Source organism: Oryctolagus cuniculus, chromosome 4 (genome assembly GCF_964237555.1).
Source record: "Oryctolagus cuniculus chromosome 4, mOryCun1.1, whole genome shotgun sequence".
Classification (NCBI taxonomy): domain Eukaryota; kingdom Metazoa; phylum Chordata; class Mammalia; order Lagomorpha; family Leporidae; genus Oryctolagus; species Oryctolagus cuniculus.
The window spans coordinates 76517840-76543284 of record NC_091435.1 but is presented as its reverse complement, the minus strand read 5'-3'; the positions used below and the strand labels follow the sequence as shown (position 1 = coordinate 76543284).

The following is a 25445-nucleotide window of genomic DNA, read 5'->3' as shown; positions in this document are numbered from 1 at the left end:
CATAGAAGGACTTTCATGGAGTCATTTAAGCTTTCCTAATGAATTATGAATAGCTGTTTAGAGGGTAACATTACCCAATACATTTATAGGTGTAATGAAAACTGAAAAGCTAGGTTTCTTAATTGATAAGCTGAAGAAAAAAGGATTGTCATGGCAAAGTATTTTTTCTTTTGCAGGTCTGAGAAATTTTTAGAGGATTAATTGGCTGAATAACTAAAACGGTTATGTGTCTTAAGATCTCTTTGAAGAGGGGCTGGTATTGTGACGTGTTAGGTAAAGCCTCCACCTGTGATGCCAGCATCCCCTACTGGCACCAGTTCATGTCCTGACTGCTCTGCTTCTAATCTAGCTCCCTGGAGGTGCACTGGAAAGAGCAGTGAAAGATGGCCCGAGTATTTGGGCCCCTGCTACCCAGGTAGGAGACTTGGAAAAAGCTCCTGCCTTCTGGTTTCAGCCTGGCCCAGTCCTGGCCATTGTGGCCATCTGGGGAGTGAGCTAGTGATGGGAAGATCTCTCTCTTCTGTTGCTCCCTCTCTTTGTAATTCTGCCTTTCAAATAAATAAGTAAATAAAAAACAAAAGAAAAAATTTCTTTCAAGGAAGGCTATAGCCTATCTTTAAATGTGACTCCCTCTACTACTTATTATACAAAATTATGAATTCTTTTTATTTGATCAACAATTTTCTTCATGATTTATGTTCAAGTTATTGAGTTTAGTCAAATAAATTGCTAGTGGCTGGTCTTTTGTGTTTGTGGAGACGCACCTAAAGAGGTCGAATTGTTGGAGTTATACCTGGAATCAGAATGACAGTATTCCAGATACATCTCTGGCTTATTGGAATTTCAGAACTTTCATACTCCATTCATTATCTAACTCTGAAGAAAAGGGGAAATTTTTGAGTTGAAAATTTCAATAAAATATGTGATTTTATATAGCAGAGTATGTCATATCTACATGATATATGATAATAACCACAATAAAATTAGTTTGGTCCTATATGCTAGACAGTTACATGCTTATTTATATGTTTTACTTTAAATTAAGAAAAGTTATAAGCAGTGATTCAAACAAATAGAAAAGGTATTCAGTGAAGTTTTCCTCCTCTCCTGATCTGTAACTATCTGTTTCTTTTCCTGGAAAAGCTAACGTACAATTTAAGTGTCCTTCCATAGATTTTCTGAATCCTTACAGAGTACTGATGTCTATCGTGGGCTTGATTTTGTATATACATACCTAACATAATACTGGCTTTAGCAGAAGAGTGTTGGAATTACAACAAAATTTTAATCAATTATTCTTGAAAATTGTTACTGCTTTTCAACTAGTAGATTACTGAACTTTTATTTCTCTGAATATGAGTTAGATGGAGAATAAGTGCAAAGATAAGAGAGCTTCCCTCTTGGCTGTTAGAGGTAAAATGTAATATTCTTAACCAGTGAACACTTGGAAGCACTTTTAAAATACTTTCCACCTTGTGTGTATTTATGAAACTATTGCAAAGTAGATACTGTATCCTTCCTGGAAATAAATGTTTATTTCATGATAAAGAGAAAGACAAAGGGTGATTTTTTTTTTCTTTTAACATTTCATATTTTGGACATCTTAGATGAGAAAACCTGTTCTCTTGAGAGATCAGAGGCGCAGAGTGCGTCAATATCAATGAAGCCTGTGCCTTTTACCTCTTTAAGAGCGCACGGTTTCATTCTGCTCCTAAACTAAGCATTTGTTAATCTTTAAAACATATTTTGTTACTTTTATAAGTAATTTATTAATATAATTTTAAAAAATCAAATCATACAAGAAGGCTTGCAGTGAAAACTTATATTCTGCCTCCAGCCCTGCTTCTCAGAAGCAACTTTAATTATGATAGCTTCTTCTCTACTAGGTGTGTTAATATTTTTAATTAGTATGTTCCAAATATATCTCTAAGTTTAGATATTTTTATCTTCCCATTGTGGTGGAAATCATTTATTGTTGAACATTTTCTTTTTGCCATCATGCTAATATAATTATACCACTATTTTTAGTCAACCTATTGTTTAAATTAAGTATAATTTAGTATCTAGACACCAAATAATATTTTTAGCAGAACAAGTAGTGTACAATGACCACATTACTTTTTTTTTTTTTTTTTTAAGATTTATTTATTTATTTGAAAGTCAGAGTTACACACAGAGAGAGGCAGAGAGAGAGGTCTTCTATCCGATGGTTCACTCCCCAACTGGCCGCAACTGCCGGAGCTGCGCTGATCCAAAGTCAGGAGCCAGGAGCTTCCTCTAGGTCTCCTACGCAGGTGCAGGGGCCCAAGGACTTGGGCCATCCTCCACTGCCTTCCCAGGCCACAGCAGAGAGCTGGACTGGAAGAGGAGCAGCCGGGACTCGAACCAGCGCCCATATGGGATACCGGCGCTTCAGGCCAGGGTGTTAACCCGCTGAGCCACAGTGCCAGCCCTGACCACATTGCTTTTTAAAAACAGATTTATTGAGATATAATTCACCATAGAATTCACTCATTTAAACTATGCATTTTAGTGGTTTTTAATATATTCACAGAGTTGTGTAACCATTACCACAATCTAATTTTAGTGTACGTCTATGGTCCCAGATAGAAATCTTGTACCCATTAGCAATCATTCCCCATCTTTTCACTTCCCCCCAGCTTTAGGCATCCATTAATCTCTGTGACTCTATAGATTTGCCTATTCTGTGTATTTCATATAAATGAATTTATATAACATGTGGCCTTTATATGACTGGCTTCTTAGTATAATGTCTTCAAGATTCTTCCATGTTGTATCATGTGTGAGTACTTCATTGCTTTTTTTTTTGCCAAGTAATATGTCATACAGTGGATATACCATAATTTATTTATTCATTTATCAGTTGATGAGCCTTTGGGTTCCCTCTGCCTTTTTTGTTGTGTATTTTAAAGATTTATTTGTTTATTTATGTGAAAGAGCAACTGAGAGAGACAGAAAGACAAATCTTAGATCTGCTGGTTCACTCCCCAGGTGGCTACAACACCCAGGTCTGGGCCTTGCTGAAACCAAAAGCGAATTACTCCATCCTGGGCTCCACATGGGTGGCAGGAGACCAAGTACTTGAGCTATCACTGGCTGCCTCCTGGAGTATTAGCAGGAAGCTGGGTCAAAAGCCGAGTAGTCAGGTGTGTAGCAGGCACTGTGATATGGGATACAGATGTAAAAATTAATTTATTAAGTTAAACCTAGGGTTTTTGTTTAAATGTGAGGAAACAGTAGTCGAGAAAGGTAAGAGACAGATATAGATGCTTCTCTTACACTCTGTGCTTAGCACTAAGTGGCTGTGAACTCTTTCGATGGCTGAATGAATGAAAGAACTCAGATGGCAAGTTGCACTGGTTGGTAAGTGTCAGTACTTGGGAAACGAGGGGCATGTGTGGTTATTACAGTATTCAAGGCTCCTATAAAGCTTCCCGGATTTTATTTGTAGTGGGTGAAGATAAAAGAGAGATTTAGGCTGGTGAAATCTGACAAATCAAGTTCTTTCTTTTCACCAAGTAGCTTATCCTGCAAAAGAGTAGAGGTAAAATAGACAGTATTTAAATATGAACAGTTCCTTTCATCATGGATGTACTTAGGCCTATGTAATTGTCCTATTGTGGAAATCATGAAAACTTTGATTTTTACAGAACCTGGATCTTAATAATATTTGTTTGACATACTAGTACATATTAGTGTTTCAATTCTAGAGCTTTCCCAGAGAGTAAGATATTAATAAATAGTATAGATTCTGTTGCTAAGTAAAACAGCTTCTTATATTGCTGTAAAATATGGCTGTCGGTTTTTGGGAAAACTGTGTTCTACTGATCAGCATAGTATCTGCTTCTGTGACTAATTGTGTACTTTATGAGGTGTTTGGCTGGCCTAACATACAATTCTTAGACATGGATGGAACAATTTGTTTTCTGTGTTACATAGCAGATCTTTGTTATGTCCTTCTTAAACCAAAAGGAGTTACTAGAGAACAAGGTTTAATTCTATTTAAATTGAATTGAACAGCAGGGGTAACTTCTATTGTGAGACTTTTGAGACCTTTAAAATACACACTTGCTTGCATGTAGAGCTTTGCTACTTTATGGTACTTGAAAGCAACCAATTTTGAGCCTGGTTAACTCATTAGCTTGATTCAAGGCAGGAATAAAAGTGATAGATTTTGCCTGCCTCCATCCTTATTATTTCCTATGGCTGCTGGTCTTAGTATTTTTTTGTTGTTTCTTTATATTATTCTTTCACACAATGATTCTATTTTATTTTTTTACAGATTTATTTATTTACTTGAAAGGCAGAATTACAGAGAGAGAAGGAGAGATAGAAAGAGGAGAGACAGCGAGAGATCTTCCATCTGCTGGCTCACTCCCCAGGTGGCCTCAAGGACCGGGGCCAAATGCGCCAGAGCCAGCAGCTTCTTCTGGGTCTCCTGTATGGGTGCAGGGACTCAAGCACTTGGGACATTCTCCTCTGCTCTCCCAGGCTCATTAGCAGAGAGCTGGGTCACGAGTAGAGCAAGTGGGACTTGAACAAGTGCCCATATGGGATTCTGATGCTGCAGGCTGTGGCTTAACCAAGTGAGCCACAGTGCTGACCCATGATTCTCTTTTATTTAGTTGGCATTTAATGAATAATGAATGTTAGAATATAAAACCATAAATTTAAGACTTTGAATCTTAAATATAGAGACCAGATTGTGATATGTTATTTCATGGTCATATTTTCTTTTTAAGAAGTGCTTCTGTGGCCAGCGCCATGGTGAGTAGGTTAATCCTCTGCCTGCAGTGCCGGCGTCCCATATGGGCGCTGGTTCTAGTCCTGACTGCTCCACTTCTGATCCAGCTCTCTGCTGTGGCCTGGGAAACCAGTAGAAAATGGCCCAAGTCCTTGGGCCCCTGCACCCACATGGGAGACCGGGAAGAAGCTCCTGGCTCCTGACTCCTGGCTTTGGATTGGCACAGATCCAGCCATTGAGAAAGACCATTTGGGGAGTGAACCAATGGACGGAAGACCTTTTTTCTCTATCTCTCCCTCTCACTGTCTGTAACTCTACTTCTCAAGTAAAAATAAATAAATAACATCTTTATAAAACAAAGAACTGTTTCTTTGGTCTTTGGAGGTAAATATTAACAGGAGAGGTTGATATATAGTTTTCATGATTTGCAGAAAATTTTCTGTACCTCTTATTTGAGGAATCTTTTAAGTATCAGGTTACAAATAAAATCCTATGGTGATTACAGAATTCAGAAACAGTGTAATTGGCTCTGCTGTCCCTTTTGTCTGCAAATAAGGGCCCAGGTACACATTTCGTTTGTAATAATTAACTTATTTCATCTTAATTCATACATTTCTTTTCTTTTTTTCTTTTTTTAAGATTTATTCATGGGCCAGTGCTGTGGTACAGTAGGTTAAAGCCCTGGCCTGAAGTGCCAGCGTCCCATATGGGCTGTGGTTCTAGTCCCGGCTGCTCCTCTTCAATCTAGCACTGTGCTATGGTCTGGGAGAGCAGTGGAAGATGCCCAGGTGTTGGGCCCTTGCACCCACATGGGAGACCCCAAGGAAGTTCCTGGCTCCTGACTTCAGATTGGCTCAGCTCTGGCTGTTGCAGCCATCTGGGGCGTGAGCCAGCAGATGGAAGACCTCTCTCTCTTGTCTGTACAGAGAGAGCTCTGTAACTGTCTTTCAAATAAATAAAAGAATAAATAAGATTTTTTAAAAAAATTTATTCTTTATTCATTTTTTAAAAAAAGATTTAATCATTTATTTGAAAGGCAGAGTTATAGAGAGGCAGAGAAAGAGAGGCCTTCCATCCGCTCGTTCACTTCTCAAATGGCCACAATGGCCAGAGCTGGGCTGATCCAAAGCCAGGAACCAGGAGCTTTATCTGGGTCTCCTACGTGGGTGTAGGACTTGGACCATCTTCTACTGTTTCTCCAGACCATAACAGAGAGCTGGATCAAAAATGGAGCAGCTGGGACTTGAACTGAACATATGGGATGCTGGCACTGCAGGTGGCAGCTTTACCTGCTACGCCACAGCACTGGCCCCTATTTCATACATTTCTAATACGAAAATCAATTTATGAACTTTTTTCCTTTCCTTCCAGTATGTAACTGAAGACTAGTGGGAAATGCTGTTTTGTGTTAACCTTGTAATAAGAAGCCCTGTTTTTTTATGAAGTTGGATTTTTTGGATGGTACTTTAAAGAGTATACCTGGGCTTTAATGTACAGTATTTATTATTATTTAGAGTACTTATATATTTGGAAAGTATTTATTTGCCAGCTCAACTGTCCAAAATGAAGGTGAGAAGTAAGTAGCAGATAAAAATGAGCATTGGTTCCTGAAGTTTTGTTCTTCCTGGGATATTACTATTCTGTGATGTGATTTTATTGAACTACTGCCTATTGGATTTTATTTCTTAATAAGAGCAATTTAGTAGCAATATAAGGAAAAGACTAAGCTGCCCTTTTGAAGGAAGAAGAAAAGATAAAAAATTGACACAAGTCCCACATTTTTGCTTTGTATTAATGAATTTCATGTCCCATAGGGAAAATTTCACTGTAAATTAAGGTGCTTCTTGAGTGATGTTTGATATTGTCTTTGAGTTTCTTGAGCTTTTTCTCTGTTTTTTGACATCATAAGGCCATCTGGTTTCTTCTCTGATCAGGTTTAATAGAATTTAAGAAAGTTACTAGCTTTAAAAGTTTCCTTATTTAGAAGTGTTAGTAATAATATCTATTTTTCTGAGTGATGATGAGGCTTAAAGGAAGTAATTATGCATGTAAGGTGCTTCGCGTAGTGTCTGACACTTAGTGATATTAGCTGCTATTTTTTTATTTATTTTTTATTTTTTTATTTTTATTTTTATTTTTTGACAGGCAGAGTGGACAGTGAGAGAGAGAGACAGAGAGAAAGGTCTTCCTTTTGCCGTTGGTTCACCCTCCAATGGCCGCCGCGGCCGGCGCACCGCGCTGATCCAATGGCAGGAGCCAGGAGCCAGGTGCTTTTCCTGGTCTCCCATGGGGTGCAGGGCCCAAGCACCTGGGCCATCCTCCACTGCACTCCCTGGCCACAGCAGAGGGCTGGCCTAGAAGAGGGGCAACCGGGACAGAATCCGGCACCCCGACCGGGACTAGAACCCGGTGTGCCGGCGCCGCTAGGCGGAGGATTAGCCTAGTGAGCCGCGGCGCCGGCCTTAGCTGCTATTATTATTACCAACACTAACAATAATAAGGCTTAGGTGGAGTTTATTAACCTTTCTGTAGCCTGTTTTTTTTTTGTTCTTTAAATTGGTCTGTGTAAGGTGGTTATAAAGAAAGCCTCCATATCTTCTTTTTCCCTTGTGTTCTGTTGAGAAAAGAAATCATCACAGGGTGCCTTTTTTTTTTTTTTTAAGTAACAGAAGGACATTAAAGAAAGTTGCAGTTCTCACCTGGATGTGGCACCTTTTTAGCCAGTATTAGGTGTAATCAGCAGATGTTGGTTGGCCTGGTTGCCTTTAAACTTTTGTTTTTAATGTATTTTAAGTAGATCTGATGTTTATAGAGTTTAGTCTTTTTAGACTGCATACTTTTCCTCTTAAAACTTATTTTAGGGGGGGAGCTGGCGCAGTGGCTCACTTGGTTAATCCTCTGCCTGCGGCGCCCGCATCCCATATGGGCGCTGGGTTCTAGTCCCAGTTGCTCCTCTTCCAGTCCAGTTCTCTGCTGTGGCCCAGGAAGGCAGTGGAGGATGGCCCAAGTGCTTGGGCCCTGTACCTGTACCTGCATGGGAGACCAGGAAGAAGCTCCTGGCTTTGGATCGGCGCAACGCCGGCCGTAGTGGCCATTTGCGGGGTGAACCAATGGAAGGAAGACCTTTCTCTCTGTCTCTGTCTCTAACTCTACCTGTCAAATAAAAAAAAATAAAATAAATTAAAAAATTAAAAAAATACGTTTTTTAGGGGCCAGTGCTGTGGGGTAGTGGGTAAAGCTGCCTGTAATGCTCACATCCCATACGGGTGCCAGTTCGAGTCCTGGCTGTTCCACTTCCAATCCAGCTCTGCTATGGCCTGGAAAGCAGTAAATGGTCCAAGTCCTTGGTCCCTTGCATCTGTGTGGGAGACCCAGAGAAAGCTCCTGGCTTCAGATCATTGCAGCTCCAGCTGTTGTGGCCTACTGGGGAGCAAACCAGCGGATTGGAAGACCTCTCTCTCCCTCCCCCCCCCCTCTTTCTGCCTCTCCTTCTCTCTCTGTGTAATTCTTTCAAATAAATATATTAAAAAAACTTATTTTACTCTGATTTGTATGCAGTGGCAGTTTGCTTATATTGATCACTAGGTATTAAATGTTTAGTTAAATGTTTAAATGTGTTAGACATACCAGATTACTATGGGATGTAAAGATTTTTTTTTTCCAACTGTGATTCGTTGTAAATGAGAAAATATACCATGGCCAGTGTTTCCAAGTCTACTTTTGTTTTAGGATTAAGTGTCTAGAATTAGAAGATTTGTCTTTAAAACTTTTTAGTTTTAGACTTACAGTTCTTTTATGCTTAAAATCTTGAAACTAATAAATTATTTGCTATATTATTTGTTTGTACATATACAGGATAATACTGTTATCTTGATATTGTAAAAAATTGTTGTTAAACAGTTTATTATTTTCAATTTAAAATCTAGCGGGGATGTATACTCAAATTATTATTTTTAAATCATTCATGAAGATTGTTCTCTGTGTGGTTAAGCCACCCATTTGACGTGTGATTAAGTTCATTTTAATGTCAGCTTGTAAGAATGGCCATTTTTGGGGGCCGGCTCTGAGGCATAGCAGGTAAAGCCACTACCTGCCAGTGCCGGTATCCCATATGGGCACGGGTTCAAGTCCTGGATGTTCCGCTTCCGATCCAGCTCTCTGCTATGGCCTGGGAAAGCAGTAATGGCCCAAGTCCTTGGGCCCCTGCACCCGCATGGGAGACCTGGAAGAAGCTCCTGGTTCCTGGCTTCAGATTGGCCCATCTCTGGCTGTTGTGGCCAATTGGGTAGCAAACCAGTGGATGGAAGACCTCTCTCTCTTTGCCTTTCCTCTCTCTGTGTAACTCTTTCAAATAAATAAATCTTTAAAAAAGGTGTTCTTAAATTTTGATTTAACTTTGTTTTATAATTGTAAGGAATGTTTACATGGCTCCAAAACCAAAGGTGAGATAAAATCAGAAAAGTGCTTTTATGCTTTACTTTTCCCATAGATAGCTATGTTTATTAGTTTTTGGTTATTTTAAAAATAAATGTATATGTTTATTCATATTTCTCTCTCCTTTTATATTGCTTTTTTTTTCTTTTTTAACTTATCAGGTCCTAGGGATCACTCAGAAGTATATGTGGAACTCTTTCTTACTGCCTTCTGTACAGCTTAGTACTCTTGATTTTTTTTTTCTTTCAAGCAGTTTCATTTTCATGGGTATTAGTGTTACACAGTAAAATTTTGATGGGGCTAGGTGCTTGGTTCAAAGATACTTAAGATAGTATTGGAAATGTATACAATAAAATGTTTCAAACTTTCTCTTATTTTCATATGCTCTTTTTTTGTGTGTTTCATTCTTCAGAAATTATCACTAGTAAGTTAGTTCAAACCGTTTTTCTAGACATGTATAGCATTTATATATTACAGATGTTTTTTAAGCAAAACTGGGGTATATCATGAATATTTATAACTTGATTTTTTTAATGCACTTAGTTGAGCTTTAATTTTGGATAATAAGAGATTGCTGAAAAAAATTGAGCTTTAAAGCATGATTTTTGAGAGATTTTTTTCTTCTACCCTTAGTACTAGATATGGATTGTGTATGTGTATGTGCATTTCTGTATATGTACTTCCTAAATATTCTATTTTGCAATCATTGCTCTAAAATCCAAAAAGTGGTGTGTGCAGTTATGTTCTCATATACTTTTTTTATAGACTTAAACTTACCTTTAGTAAGAAACTCAGCAAAATCTTACCTGTTATGGTTTAATACTAAAAGTAAGTCCAGATAAAATTGAAAGGTTCCTATTGACCATCAGTTTAATGTAATTTATTTAAAAGCAGGGAAGAACCGTCTGTCTTGTTCATAATTGGGTCTTTAGCACCTGGGACAGCAACTGATACTTCATTCTTCAATTTTCTATTACTTAGGTTTTGCCATATAAATTATAACTGAATCACATTTTACAAGCCATTCTATGTTCTTTTTTCATTTGTCAATATATCATGGACATTTTTCATGCTAACACTTAAGTATTTATTCCTTGAGTGTGTCACTGGAGATACTGTAGATTACATAATTAGCTAGTTTCAGATTTTAAAATTTTTTGAAAGGGGGAGACACACTGAGACTGATACAAAGAGAGGTGTTCATCCTCCAAATGCCTGCCAAAAGTATGGGCTGAGGCTGAAGCTGGGCCTGGGGAACTCAATCCAGGTCTCCCATGTGGGTGACAGGAACCCAGTTACGTGAATCATTACTGCTGACTCCCAGGGTCTGCATTAGCAGGAAGCTGGAGTGAGGAGCAGGAGCTAGAACTGGGAATTAAAGCTAGATACTCTGATGTATAGGACATGGGCATCTTAACTGCTAGACTAAATGCCCACCCCATAGGTAGTTTTAAAGGAGCCAGCACTGTGGTATAGCAGTAGTGGCATCCCATATAGGTGCTGGTTCGTATCCTGGCTGTACCACTTGTGATCCTCCCAGGTAATGTGCCCAGAAAGCACTGGAAGATGAGCCAAGTGCTTGGGCCCCTGCACCCACTTGGAGACGCGGAAGAAGCTCCTGGCTTCTGGCTTCAGACTGGCCCAGCTCCAGCCATTGTGGCCATTTGGGGAATGAACCAATGAATGGAAGATATCTCTCTGCCTCTCCCTCCCTTTCTCTCTGTGATTCCGTCTTTCAAATAAATAAATCTTTTTTTTTTTTTTCGAAGACTTTGAGCCATTTATTTTCTCTTGGTCTTTGGCATTAGTGTTTTGTTTTTAAGTATTAATGAAAGATACTAAGTTGGGGGTTGTGATGGAATGAGAATGTAACTTTCTATAGATTCATGAGGTAAATATGTTGTATTGCAAGGTAGTACATAGAACTTGTTTTAAACAAATCCAATCTGATTATTCTCACTATGAATATTGGAATAATTCACTTTAAAATTTCTGACAAGCAGTTCATATAAGAATAAAAGTCAACATGTGAAAGAATGTTTAGTTTAGGGTGTGTATAATTGTAGAAGCAAACTAAAGTAAGATTAAATTATATTTCTTGTTCCCTAGTCAGATTGTTATTGATTAGAAATGCAGTCACTTAGTGACAGTGGTGATGTATTGCTGAAGGAAAATAAATTTGTGTATTTTTTCAGAGGACACTTTAACAGGCTTCAGAAGTTCTACTTCTGGGACTTCATTTGAAAGAAAAAAATTAAAGATATGACCACAAATTTAGATATACTTGGATATTTATTAAAAGTTTAATCCTGGGACCAACAATAGTAGTAGTACAGGTATTTCTCTGTTCTTTGAGAGGTTGGTTCTAGGACATCTAGGTAGACGAAAATCTCTGGTTGTCCCTTATTTTTGTATAAAATTGTGTAGTATTAGCATGTGACTTAGACACATTTTTCCATGTACTTTAAATTATCCAGATTAAAAATTTTAAATTTTTATAACTAATGTAAATACTATGTAATAATAATTGTTAACACTATTTGGTTAGGTAATGGTGATAAGGAAAATAGTCTACATGTGCAGTAGGAATGTAATTTATTTTTTCAAAATTTTTTAAAATAATTTTTTAAAAGATTTTATTTATTTATTTGAAAGTTGGAGTGACACAGAGAGGAGAAGCAGAGAAAGAGAGAGAAAGGTCTTCAATCCCCAACTGGCCGCAATGGCTGGAGCTGTGCCAATCTGGAGCCAGGAAGCCAGGAGCTTCTTTCTTCTGGGTCTCCCATGCAGGTGCAGGAGCCCAAGGACTTGGGCCATCTTCTGCTTTTCCAGGCTGTAGCAGAGGGCTGGATTGGAAGTGGAGCAGCCGGCTATCGAACCGGCACCCATATGGGATGCTAGCGCTTCAGGCCAGGGCATTAACCCGCTATGCCACAGCACTGGCCCCTATTTTTTCAAATGTTTTCAATCTCAGGTTCATTGAATCCATGGATGCTGAACTCATGGATATAGAGAGCCATTGTGCTTAAATAATGCTTTCTGTGTGCCAAACAGTATGCTTACTTCATACTCTCAATAATTTGGTGATTTTAAAAAAAGATTTAATTTGAAAGGCAGAGTTAGAGAGGCAGAAACAGAGAGAGGTCTTCCATCCGGTGGTTCACTTCCCAAATGCTTGCAATGGCAAGAGCTGGACCAATTTGAAGCCATGAGCCAAGTGCTTCTTCCAGATCTCCAATGTGGGTGCAGGGGCCCAAGGATTTGGGCTGTCATCTGCTGTTCTTTCAAGCACATTAGCTGGGAGCTGGATTGGAAATAGAGCAGCCCATATGGGATGCCAGCACTGTAAGTGGTAGCTTTACCCACTGTGCCACACCGCTGGCCCCTTGTGATTTTTTTTTTTTAAAGATTTATTTATTTATTTGAGAAGCAGAGTTACGGAGCCAGAGAGAGCCAGAGAGAGTGTGTGCTTCCATCCACTGATTCACTCCACAAATGGCCACAATAGCCGGAGCTGGGCTAGTCTTTTGCCCAGAGCTTCTTTGAGGTCTCCCATGTGAGTGCAGGAACACAAGCACTTGGACCAACTTCTGCTGCTTTCCCAGGTGCATTAGGAGGGAGCCTGATCAGAAGGGGAGCAGTAAGAACTCAATTGGTGCCCATATGGGATGCTGCATTGCAGGCAGTGGCCTTACCTGCTTTGCCACAGGACCAGCCCTGGTGATTTTTTTTTAATACAATAGGATTACAAATGGTGATTCATGACAATAGTGAGTGGAAACAATAGATTTCAAAGGAATATGTGATTACATTGACGAGCAACAAAATCTAGGGAATAACTTGTGAGAATATTCTCCAGAATATTTTGTCAGTTTTACTCTTGATACTCAAGTTACAGAATTTCTTTTGGCTGTTTTTTATTTTCTGTGGTAAACCTATGTTATCTAACAAGAAACTTGTTATTTTTAAAAGTGGCATTTGATTTTTTTTTAAAGATTTATTTATTTATTTGAAAGGCAGAGTTTCAGAGAGGCAGAGGCAGAGAAAATCTTCCATCTGCTGGTTCACTCCCCAAATAGCTGCAATGGCCAGAGCTGTGCTGACCAAAAGCCAGGAGCAAGGAGCTTCCTGCAGGTTTCCCATGCGGTGCAGAGATCCACGTACTTGGGTCATCTTCTACTGCCTTCCCAGGCCACAGCAGAGAGCTGGATCAGAAGTGGAGCTGCCGGGACTTGAACCCGTGCCGATATGGGATGCAAGCACTGCAGGTGGTGGCTTTATTTGCTTTGCCACAGTGCTGGCCCCTTGATTTTTCAATAAGATTTACTTCAGGATTCTTATAAACAGTAAATTCTGTGAAAGTACCTTTAAAATAGAATTCCGAGTAAAAACTAAAATCTGTAAATAAGTCTTGGAGAGCATATAAATGGATTAAAATGAAGTACATTTTGTGCAGCCTTTAATTTTTACTAATTTGAGTTTTTATTTATTTGAGATGCAGAGACAGATTTGAGGGACAGAAAGGGAGCGAGTATGCATGCATGAGAGCTTGCATGTGCTGGTTCACTCACTACAACTGTGATTAGGCTGGGGCCTGAGCCATAGAGGAAATCTAGTTTTCCCAGGTGGGTGACAGGAACCCAATTATATAAGCCATCACCATCTTCTTCTGGGGTCTGAGTTGGGGGGATAGGTGGAGATTAGAGCTGGGTTTCAACCACTAGGCAAAATGCTTCTTTCCTGATAATTTTTTCTTATTGTGTGTAAACTATTTATTTAAAAAATCTCAGTAAAGCTGATAAGGGTAAAAAGACATGCACAATTTTGTAATGTAGCACTTCTTGAATAGAAATAGGTAAATAAGGCGGCTGGAAGAATGTGTATGAGGTTTTGTGTTTTGGTGGTATTTTTTTTGTTGCTAGAAATGGAAAAATGGAAAGTTAAGCTTAAACATCCAAAGTTTGAAGGCTGACAATGGCAAAATGGCAGATTTTTTTTTTTTTATTTGACAGGTAGAAATATAGATAGAGAGACAGAGAGAAAAGCCTTCCGTTGGTTCACCCCCCAAATTGCCGCTGCAGCTGGCACTGGGCCAGGTGCCTCCTCCTGGTCTCCCATGCAGGTGCAGGAGACCAAGTACTTGGGCCATCTTCCACTGCCCTCTGGGCCACAGCAGAGAGCTGGACTGGAAGAGGAGCAAGCGGGACTAGAACCCGGCGCCCATATGGGATGCCGATGCCGCAGGCAGAGGATTAACCACGTGAGCCACGGAGCTGGCCCCAGAATTTTTAAAATATTAATTTTGTGGTTGTTGGCAATGAGCTTCACTAAAAATAAATTAATGAACTTGCAGTATTTTCGTGATACTGTAATTAGATTTTTTCTTTCTCAATAACTTAGCAACTCTTATAATTGTTGTTTCATCTTGTTTTTAAAAGTATTTAAAACACTTAGAACACATGTGCAGAAACACACACACATACACATGCAGATTGAGAGAGACACAAAGAGAAAGAGAAATCTCATATGCTGGTTCACTCCCCAAATAATAATAGTTGTTATACTGTTTGTTTAAGAAATAATGACCAGGCCAGGCTGAATTCAGGAGCCTTCAGCTCAATCCAGGACCCAGTCTGGTTAGAGGGATCCAACTACCTGAGCCATCTATCTGCTGCCTCCCAGGCTGCACATAACTAGGATGCCATGTTGGGGAGCAGAGGCAGGACTCAAACCCAGGAACTTTCATATTGGTTGAAGGAGTCCCATTCTGCATCTTAACTGCTGTTTTAATGTCTTCCCCTGTTGTACCTTCTTAAGAATTGATTTTTCAGGGCCGGTGCCATTGCTTACTTGGTTAATCTTCCCCTGTGGCGCCAGCATCCCATATGGGCGCTGGGTTCTAGTCCCGGTTGCTCCTCTTCCAGTCCAGCTCTCTGCTGTGGCCGGGGAGGACAGTGGAGGATGGCCCAAGTGCTTGGGCCCTGCACCTGCATGGGAGGCCAGGAAGAGGCACCTGGCTCCTGGCTTCGGATCGGTGCAGTGCGGCAACCGTGGTGGCCATTTGGGGGGTGAACCAACTGAAGGAAGACCTTTCTCTTTGTCTCTCTCTGTCTGTAACTCTACCTGTCAAATAAAAAAAAATAAAGAATTGATTTCTCAAATCATCTATGTCTTATGCTTTGTCTTGCTTCCTACCTTTTTGAAGATTCGAAAAAAATTAGTTCACTACATGGCTGTTAATGAATCTCATCTATCTAGAACTAAAACGTGTTAATATTATATAGTTTCATTTTTAAGACTGTTTAAATATTTTTCTTAGTAGTGAAGTTTTAACTCTTATTTTAAACATTGCAAGTATACCCCTTGACCCTGCACTTCATTTCCCTGCTCTGCTTTTTTTTCCTTTTAAATATTTGCCATTTTAATATAAGATAATTTACTTATTTGTGTCTACTATTATCTCCTCTGTTTCTCAGCTTTATGTAAACTCTATGAGTATAGGAATTTTTGTTATTAGTTCATTGTCTATTCTCTGAATTCAGAATAATGCCTAGTACCTGAGGGATTTCAATAAATTTTTTTAAAGGTTTATTTATTTAGGGGCTGGCGCTGTGGCACAACTGGTTAATGCCCTGGCCTGAAGCGCCGGTATCCCATATGGGCGTCGGTTCTAGTCCTGGCTGCTCCTCTTCCAGTCCAGCTCTCTGCTGTGGCCTGGGATGAAATTTGAAGATGGCCCAAGTCCTTGGGCCCCTGCACCTGCGTGGGAGACCCGGAAGAAGCTCCTGGCTTTGGATCGGCATAGCTCCAGCCATTGCAGCCATCTGAGGAGTGAATCACCAATGGAAGACCACTCTCTCTTTCTCTGCCTCTTCTCTCTCTGTGTAACTCAACTTTCAAATAAATAAATTTATTCATTTGAAAGTCAAAGTTACACAGAGAGGAGAGGCAGAGAGAGAAAGAGGTCTTCCATCCAATGGTTCACTCACCAGTTGGCCACAATGGCCGGAGCTGCACCAATCCGAAGACAGGAACCAGGAGCTTCTTCTGGATCTCCCACACAGGTGCAGGGGCCCAAGGACTTGGGCCATCTTCTACTGCTTTCCCAGGCCATAGCAGAGAGCTGGATGGGAAGAGGAGCAGCTGGCTCTCGAACCGGCACCCATATGGGATGCCGGCACTTCAGGCCAGGGCATTAACCCGCTGTACCACAGGGCCGGCCCTCAATAAATATTTTAAATAAATGAATAATGGGCACTAAGTATTTGTGGAATGATTGTATATTCTATTTGGTTGATGGAGTGAAATTTATTCTAAGTATTTACAGAAGAGGGTTAGGTTTGCATAGTTGTGTAGTGTGGCTGTTGCATTGTGGGTCTAGTAGTCAAATTGTATGCAAGTTGGAATTTCAGAACTTTGCTCCCTGACACATAGTAGGTATTCCTTAATTATTGCTAAATGAATACCACAAAACACTAATTGGCCTTTGGGGGGAAAAATCTACCTTGCCATGAGATTCTGACCCGTTGGCATAGCCTTTTTGGTAGTGGAGTTGGACTATGATTTCAGAGCTCTTCTGCTTTCTTGATCTGCTCTCACTCATGTTAAGATTCTCTCAAGCGACTTTCTAAGTATATTTCTTTAGAAACAAGAAGTTGTGAGGAGGTGAATTGGATGAAACTTCACTCAGATTGCTTTTTTGGATCAAAACTTGTTGAATCTTATTTAGCACCACAGCATTGTGTGAAGGCTTTTAGACTTGAGTGCTAATGAAACTTGTTATTAGAGAGCCAAGAGTGTTAGATTTTCAATGGCCTCCACATTTATTTATCCAACAGTTAAGGCACTCTGCTGGATGACTGAAGATAAAAAAATCAAAAAGGCCAGATTCAGTAATGAATCAAACATAAAAATATTTGTTCCACGATACTACTTCTGGGCTTGAGGTTTTCCAAAAGGCAAGGGAAATTTGTTTTCTAGGATATTTTAATTTTGCTTCAATTTAAATTGAAAGTACATATGAGCCATTAACTATTGAGAGAGTATGTAATTAGGGTATACTTATCAATTTTGTGTTAAGCTAGAGTTTGCATGGTTCTTTTTGACAGAGTGAGCATTTACTAAATGTTTCTTATTTTATTCTTTTAAAGTATATTGTGATTGTAAACCCTTCAGGTTTTTTTAAGATTTATTCATTTGAGGCCGGAGCCGCGGCTCACTAGGCTAATCCTCTGCCTTGCGGCGCTGGCAAACTGGGTTCTAGTCCCGGTCAGGGCGCCGGATTCTGTCCCTGTTGCCCCTCTTCCAGGCCGGCTCTCTGCTGTGGCCAGGGAGTGCAGTGGAGGATGGCCTAAGTGCTTGGGCCCTGCACCCCATGGGAGACCACGATAAGTACCTGGCTCCTGCCATCAGATCAGCGCAGTGCGCCGGCCGCAGCACGCCAGCTGCGGCAGCCATTGGAGGGTGAACCAGCTGCAAAGGAAGACTTTTCTCTCTGTCTCTCTCACTGTCCACTCTGCCTGTCAAAAAAAAAAAAAAAATTCATTTGAAAGTGACAGGGAAGATAGAGGTCTTTCATCCTCTGGTTCACTCCCCAAATGGCCACAATAGTGAGATCCGGGCAAGGTTGAAGCCAGGAAATCCATCCTATCCTGATCTCTCATATGTGTGACAGGGTCCCAAGTATTTGAGCCACCTTCTGTTGCCATCCTAAGAGCATTGGCTGGAAGCTGGGTCAGAAATGGAGCAAGTGCTGTGCCAAAATGCTAGGCCCTAGATCTTACACTCTTTCATGTATTATTGTTTTAACATAGAGCTCATAACAATCCTGAAAGATAAAAATTATTACCTGTATTTCACAAATAGGAAAATTGAGTGTAGAGAGGTTAAGTAATTTGATTAAGGTTCTCAGCTTGCAAGTTGTTGATTTTAAAATAGGTTTCTTTGATGCCAAAGTCATTTACATTTTGTGACACTTGCCAAATCATCAGACAGTAACTTATCCATACAATGGAATGCTATAATATTTTCAACCATCTATTTTTTATTAAAAATTTTATTTAAGTTATACAAGTTTAATATGTTCATATATATATACATTTAGAAACATAATAACACTTTTCCCCTACCCTCCCTGCCGCCTGTGCTCCAAACCTTCCCCTTTCTCTCGCAATCCCACTCTTGATTTTTACAAAGATCTATTTTCAGTACACTTAAATGATTGTATAGTTAATCCTATATAAGTAAAAGAGTTCAACAAATAGCATGAAGAGAAAACAAAAAACCAAAACAGTGTTCATCAGTGGAAGAGACAAGGGCTATAAACAATCATCGAACCCCAAAATACCTATTCCATTCCAATACATTACATTTCAGGTACTCTATTAGTTACCTCAGATCAGGGAAAATATTTGATATCTATCTTTTTGGGGCTGGCTTATTTCACTAAGTGTAATGGTTTCCAATTGTGTCCATCTTGTTGCAAAAGACAGAATTTCATTTTTTTTTTTTTACAGCTGACTAGTACTCCATAGTGTATATGTACTATAATTTCTTTATCCAGTCAGCAGTTGATGGACATCTGGATTGATTCCATATCCTAGCTATTGGGAAGTGCACTGCAGTAAACATTGGGGTACAGATAACCCTTTCAATGTGCTGATTTCTTTTGGTTTTTCAACCATCTTCTTGATAGACTTTTGTTCCCAGGTTTCTTATCTGCAATTGAGCGTAATGCTTCAGTGAATATTCTGGTAGCAAAACTTGTCATATGTTCTTTTTTTTTTTTTTTTTTTTTTTTTTAAACAGGCAGAGTGGACAGTGAGAGAGAGAGAGACAGAGAGAAAGGTCTTCCTTTGCCGTTGGTTCACCCTCCAATGGCCGCCGCGGCCGGCGTACCGCGCTGATCCAAAGGCAGGAGCCAGGTGCTTATCCTGGTTTCCCATGGGGTGCAGGGCCACTGCACTCCCTGGCCACAGCAGAGAGCTGGCCTGGAAGAGGGGCAACTGGGACAGAATCCGGCACCCCGACCGGGACTAGAACCCAGTGTGCCAGCGCCGCAAGGCGGAGGATTAGCCTATTGAGCCACGGCGCCGGCCCTTATCATATGTTCTTACTCTGGAGTTGGTTGACTGAGAAGTATGTGCACTTTTAATATTTTTAATACATTTTGCTTGATTGTCTTCTAGAGAGGTTGAAATAATTTATATTCTTAGTAGTAATTTATATGGGCACCTGCTTACCTGCATTATTACTGAATTAGATAGCTAATTTAAAAATATCATTGATTAGTAAGTTTCAGATTTTTTTTTAAGGTTTGTTGTATTTATTTGAAAGGCAGAGCTACAGGAGAGAAGGAAAAATGGTGATCTTTTATTTGCTGATTCACCCCCCAACTGACTGGAATAGCCAGGGCTGGGCCAAACTGAAACCAGAAGCCAGGAAGTCCATCCTGGTCTCCTCCTGGATGACAGGGGCCCAAACACTTTGAACCATTTTCTGCTGCCTTCCCAAGCACATTAGTAGGGAGCTGGATTAGAAACAGAGCAACCTGGACTTGAATTGGCTTTTTTTTGAAAGGTAAAAGAGAGAAGGGGAGGAAGAGAAAGAGATCTTCCATCTGCTGGTTCATTCCCCAGATGGCTGCAATGCCTAGTGCTGGCCTAGACTTAATCTTTTTCCTGGTCCAGACAGGATCTTCTTCCTGGTCTCCCATGGGTACAGGGGCCAAGCACTTGGGTCATCTTCTGCTGCTTTCCCAGGCCATTAGCGGGGAGCTGGATCAAACGTAGAGCAGCTGGGACTTCAACTGGTGCCCATGTGGGATGCAGGCATCGCAGGTGGTGGCTTTACCAACTCTACCACAACACCAGCCCCCCAGACCTGCACTTTTAATAAGGGAGTTGTAGTTCTAAGTGGTAGCTTAACCTGCTGTGATTAACAGCGGCACCAAGAGCTCTTTTTTTTTTTTTTTTTTTTTTTTTTTTTTTTTTTAAGAGTTTATGTATTTGAGAGAGTTACAGAGAGAGCGAGAGAGAGAGAAAGGTCTTCCATCTGCTGGTTCATTCCCCAAAAAGCAGCAACGGCCAGAGCTGGGCCAATCCAAAGCCAGAAACCAGGAGCTTCTTTTGGATCTCCCATATGGGTGCAGAGGTCCAAACACTTCTCCAGGTCATAGCAGAGAGCTGGATTGGAAGTGGAGCATCTGGGACTCAAACTGGCACCCATATGGGATGCTGGTGATGCAGGCAGAGGCTTAGCCCACTGTGCCACAGTGCTGGCCCCCACAAAGAGCGCTTTATAAATGAATGCTGTGAACTTGTTACTTGTTTCAAGTATTTTCTTGCCCAGTTGTCATTTTTTCTTATAATTTTGCTTAATTTTTTAAAAGATTTATTTATTTATTTGAAAGGCAGAGTTACAGAGAGGCAGAAGCAGAGAGAGAGAGGTCTTTTCATCTGCTGGTTCACTACCCAAATGGTCAAAATAGCTGGAGGTGGGCTGGTTCAAAGTCAGGAGTCTGGAGCTTCTTCCAGGTCTCCCACGCGGGTACAGGGGCCCAAGGACTTGGGCTGTCTTCTGCTGCTTTCCCAGGCACATTAGCAGGGAACTGGATTGGAAATGGAGCAGCTGGGACTAGAACCAGTTCCCATATGGGATGCCAGCACTGCAGGTAGTGGCTTTACACACTATGCCACACTGCTGGCCCCAGTTTTGCTTGTGTTTAATTTTGAATGCATAGAACTTTAAAATATTTACCTGTCAGTCTTCTGTCTGGGATGTCAGAATTTTGCTGCTTCCCAAACTGTAAATTGACAATTCTCAAACTTTTGCTATCAGGAGTCCTTCATACTTTTATTGAGGATTCTAAAGAGCTTGTGTTTATCTTGGTTAATCTGTAAATGTTTGTTACTTTATAAATTAAAAGCAATAAATTTTTAAAGCATTATTAACAGAAAGACCTTTCCATACCAAAATAAAAAATATGTACATTTTATTTTATTCATTTGAAAGAGTGACAAAGAAGGAGACAGAAGAGAGAATAAGAGAACACTCTCTATCTGCTGTTGCCTTGTTTGATTCCCCCAAAAGCGTGTAACAGTGAGGTCTTGGCTAGGGATAAGCCAAGAACCAGAATCTCCTATCTGGATCTCCCAGATGGGGTGGCAAGGAAATCAAGTACTTAAGCCATCATTCGCGGCTTCTCAGGAGTTTCAGCAGGAAGCTGGGTCACAAAAGGCAGAGGCAGGACTGTATTTCAGGTGTTCAGATGTGGGATATGGGTGTCTCCAGCTATGGCTTAACCCCAGGTGCCAGAAAGGCTGACCTACATTTTTACATCTCTTGGACTTAATAGAAGACAGCTAGATTCTGTATTTACTTCTGCATTTTACCTATTAAAATATTACATGACAGCCCTATTATATACTTCTGAGAAAATGAGAGTGAAAAAGGCAAATGTTATTGTTGTGAGGTTAATTTTGGCCTATTATTCCCTTGATTTCTGGACCACACTTTGAGGACCACTGATATAAATAATTACTTACATATATGTTCCTCTTGTATTTTTATGGCTGAATTTAAATCTGGGGTGAATTCTAGTCTATGTTTTCTAATCTCCAGCCTGCCTCCACTCCCATTTGCTATTATCATTCATTGAAAGGTTCATTTTCATGTAAATTACTGATTGACTAGGATGGAATAGTAAATTTGTCCACCTTTTTCCATTTGTTACCAGGTGAGCTAAATGTACAGTTGAGAGCAGTAGTGTTAACTGACTTTACTTAATGTTGTATTTTGTATCTTTATTTTGGTAGGTTCTCTTACTTTCCTGATGTGTCCTGCCAACCCTCATTCCAAGTTTCATAGCATACTGTCATAAGAACTTAAAAGATTTTTCTTTCGTGTCAGTTGTGACATTTTGCCCTCAAAAAAGTCTCCTTTCTAATTATGAAAGTGATGCATAATCATTGTAGGACATATAAACTGTACTTGAGAGTAGGGGTGTTTGGCCTAGCAATTATGACACAGGTTGGGTTACCTGCATCCCATATTAGAGAGCCTGAATTAGAGTCCCATCTCTGATCTTGATCCTAGCTTCGTGCTTAATGTATACCCTGAGTGCTCTGTGTGCAGTGGGGAAGTGAGTCAGGAGACAAGAGCTCTGTCTCTGCCTCTCAAATAAATAAAAAAGTTTTTAATGTACTTAGAAGTATAAACAAGTACAATCACTTTTAATATACAAAGTGCTGCTGTAGTACTATTTTTACTGTGGTAGAGGTTACTTTTATAGTTCTAGGAAATTGACTATATACAAATTCCTACTCCAATGTTAATAAACTGTATGTCTCTCTTTTTTTAAAGATTTATTTATTTATTTGAAAGTCAGAGTTACACAGAGAGTAAAGAGGCAGAGATAAAGAGAAGTCTTCCATCCGATGGTTCATTCCCCATATGGCCGCAATGTCTGGAGCTGCACCGATCCGAAGCCAGGAACCAGGAGCTTCTTCTGGGTACTGGGGCCCAAGAACTTGGGCCATCTTGTACTGCTTTCCCAGGCCATAGCAGAGAGCTGGATGGGAAGAGGAGCAGCTGGGACTAGGACCAGCGCCCATAGGCGATGCTGGCGCTTCAGGCCAGGGCGTTAACCTGCTGCGCCACATCACTGGCCCCAGTATGTCTCTTTTTAAAAAGCAAAAATCTTTGTTTTCCCTTTTTGTTTGCAAGGCAAAGAGAGGGAGAAAGAGAGAGAAGAGATTTCCATTTGCTGATTTACTTCTGAAATGCCTGCAGCAGCTCTAGCTAGATAGGAGCCTGGATCCCAATCTGAATCTCATGTGGATGGCAGGGACCCAAGTACATGAGCCATCATCTGCTATCTCCAGGGTGCTAGTTAGCAGAACGCTAGAATTGGAAACAGAGCTGTAACTTGAACCCTGACACTCTAATATAGGGATATCCCGAGTGGTGTCTTCACCATTGCACCAAATACCCACTCCGAATTCTCTGTTTTGATATGTCGCTTAGCTTCTTGGAACCCTTTATTCATTGGACTTACTGATAGCTCTTTGTGTGTTTCAGAGTACTTAGGATAAAAAGAACAAGACAGTTTCTCCCGTAATGAGGTTTGCAAGTTAACAGAAAAGCATGTATGTTATGTGATAGGTTATTGTTGCCATAGCAATTGTGAATATTATTGGGAAAGCTTAAGCAAGCTATTGTTGAAGTGATGGAGGAGAGAAGACATTGATTTGAAGACTAAGGTTATGCAATCTTTTTAGTGTTTGAAGTTTTGTTTGAATGTCTGAGTCAAGAGAAAAAGGAAATGAGTGACTCTTGAGAGACCAGATGGATGATTATGTTTGCCAAAATATACCCAAACAAAACAAAAACTCTTTTGCATATCCTACATTTTTCCAAGACTCTAATTGTTCTGCTGCTTTCAAGGGTCATTTGCTTTGTAGACATGTTTAGTTTGATGGACCTGAGGAATCCTCAGGTGCTGATGTGTAGGAAGCATTTGAACAGCTGCCAGGAGTCTTAACTGCACTGAGTGAGTAGTGTAGCACCAGTGGTTAAATAGAAGTTAAAATCTTTCTTTGAGAATTTTTATCAGGAAAAGGGAGGAAAGCCAGAGGCCATTCAACATTTGAGGGACAAGGAGAAAAAAATGAAACCAGCCAGAAGTCATTAAAGGAAAACAAGAGTGATGTGTAGAAGGACTGACCAGAGTTTAAAGAAAGGAGGAGGACAGTAGGGGAGAAAGAGAACTAAGCGTTAAATCCTCCTTAAAGTAAAATTAACCCCTCAGAAGTATTCATTAGATTTAGGAATCAGGAGGCATTGATGACTGGCAAAAACAACTGGGAATTTGGATAATAGAGGTCAGAGTAGAGGATAGAGGTGAAAAAATAGAAAATGAATGTTGAGTGCTTTGGAGAAGTTAGCTTATGAAATGGGAGTGCAGGTTAAAAGCGGTTAAAAAATGATTTCACTATATATATATATATATATATATTCTAAGGAAGAACAGAGATGTTGGGGGGAATCATCTTGAACTTTTTAGAGAAAAATTATTTAACAGTTATGAGATTTTTATTCTAAAAGCTATAATTACAGTACCTGTTGTAATGAAAACTGAAAACAGACATACAGAACTGTTGATTCCTAATCTTGTATTGAAAGCAGTAAGAGGTTCCATGACACCAAATAAAATAGTTTTGTGATTTTCCCCAAGATAACTTTAACAGCTATAGGTTCTTCAGTTTATGAAAATACAAAAACAAAACAAAGAGTTTATCTTTTTTTCTATGGCATATGGTGAAACCCCACACACAACGTCCCTGTGTTTGGGCAAGGCGTTGAGGGACTGGGTCCTTGAAACTATGGACTCCCACACTGGGAACACTGGGAATGTGCTTATAAAGGGCACCTCCCAGCTCACACACCCACCCCCCCAGCCCCGTAACTGGGTGGGGCACAATAGAAGCAAAATGCTATGGAATGCAAGGTGGCTCAAAGACAAGTAAGCCACAGGGATCTCTATTATGACCATGCACAATGGCTCCCGGTTGGTTTTGTCTTCTTATGTTTCCCAAGGGGAACTGAGGATCCCATGGACCAACGCTCAGCCTGTTAACTGCAAAACCTACGCTCTAGGCGTTCTCCCTGCTGTGTGTTCAAGTATTCCCTTCATCTTGTAATTGTAACTGTTTTAAAAAATGAGCAGAGTTCAGATTAAAAGCCAACTGCCAAATGGATTTTTAACAATCTAAGGCCCAGAAGCTTGTCCAGCTCTTAATATAACAGGGTGGCAGATTTTAGGAGGTCAGGTGCCAATGTGCCTAAACCCCTTCACCCTACTGAACAGTGAGTTGATTTTATTTCTATAATAATAATAATAATAATAATAATAAAAGTGAGTAATATTGCATAGGAGTACCAGAAACTGCCTTGGTAGGAATAGAAACTATTTACATTAAATAAAAACTTGGCTGTGCAGGCTGCATCTGCACAGGGACAGAATGGTGCTGGGAGGAGGAAGTGTGGGGGTTGGGGAGATTCTCATTAACATCTGGCTCCAGAGCTTTTTGGATAGCCAGTCCATCCTTCATAGAGCCGGCCCCTGCTGATTGGCATAGGTAGCTGGAATGTATCAGTTCTTGTTGTTATAGGGGGTGTAGCCCCAGCTTGTCTGTGATTTTAGCTGCGTTCATGGCATTCGAGCGGTTCTACTTGTTGGCAAATA

General features: G+C 40.2%; 1 protein-coding gene and 1 non-coding gene across 7 annotated transcripts in view; both read left to right on the top strand.

The window, feature by feature from the left end:
* Positions 1-25445, top strand: part of GSK3B (glycogen synthase kinase 3 beta) — a 218602-nt gene that overhangs the window by 7687 nt on the left and 185470 nt on the right. Inside the window, exon 1 of one of the 6 annotated variants that reach the window (XM_008266873.4) lies at positions 24700-25066. The exons of the other annotated variants lie outside the window; for them this stretch is intronic. Coding sequence (XP_008265095.1) covers positions 25036-25066 — 31 coding nt within the window. The 5' untranslated portion in view covers positions 24700-25035. Of the gene's footprint in view, positions 1-24699; positions 25067-25445 lie in introns of those variants that run through there. 6 annotated transcript variants of the gene reach the window in all.
* MIR6529 (microRNA mir-6529) lies at positions 1628-1688 on the top strand. The gene has a single exon (NR_162725.1). It is a non-coding gene; the product is annotated as a microRNA mir-6529 (primary transcript).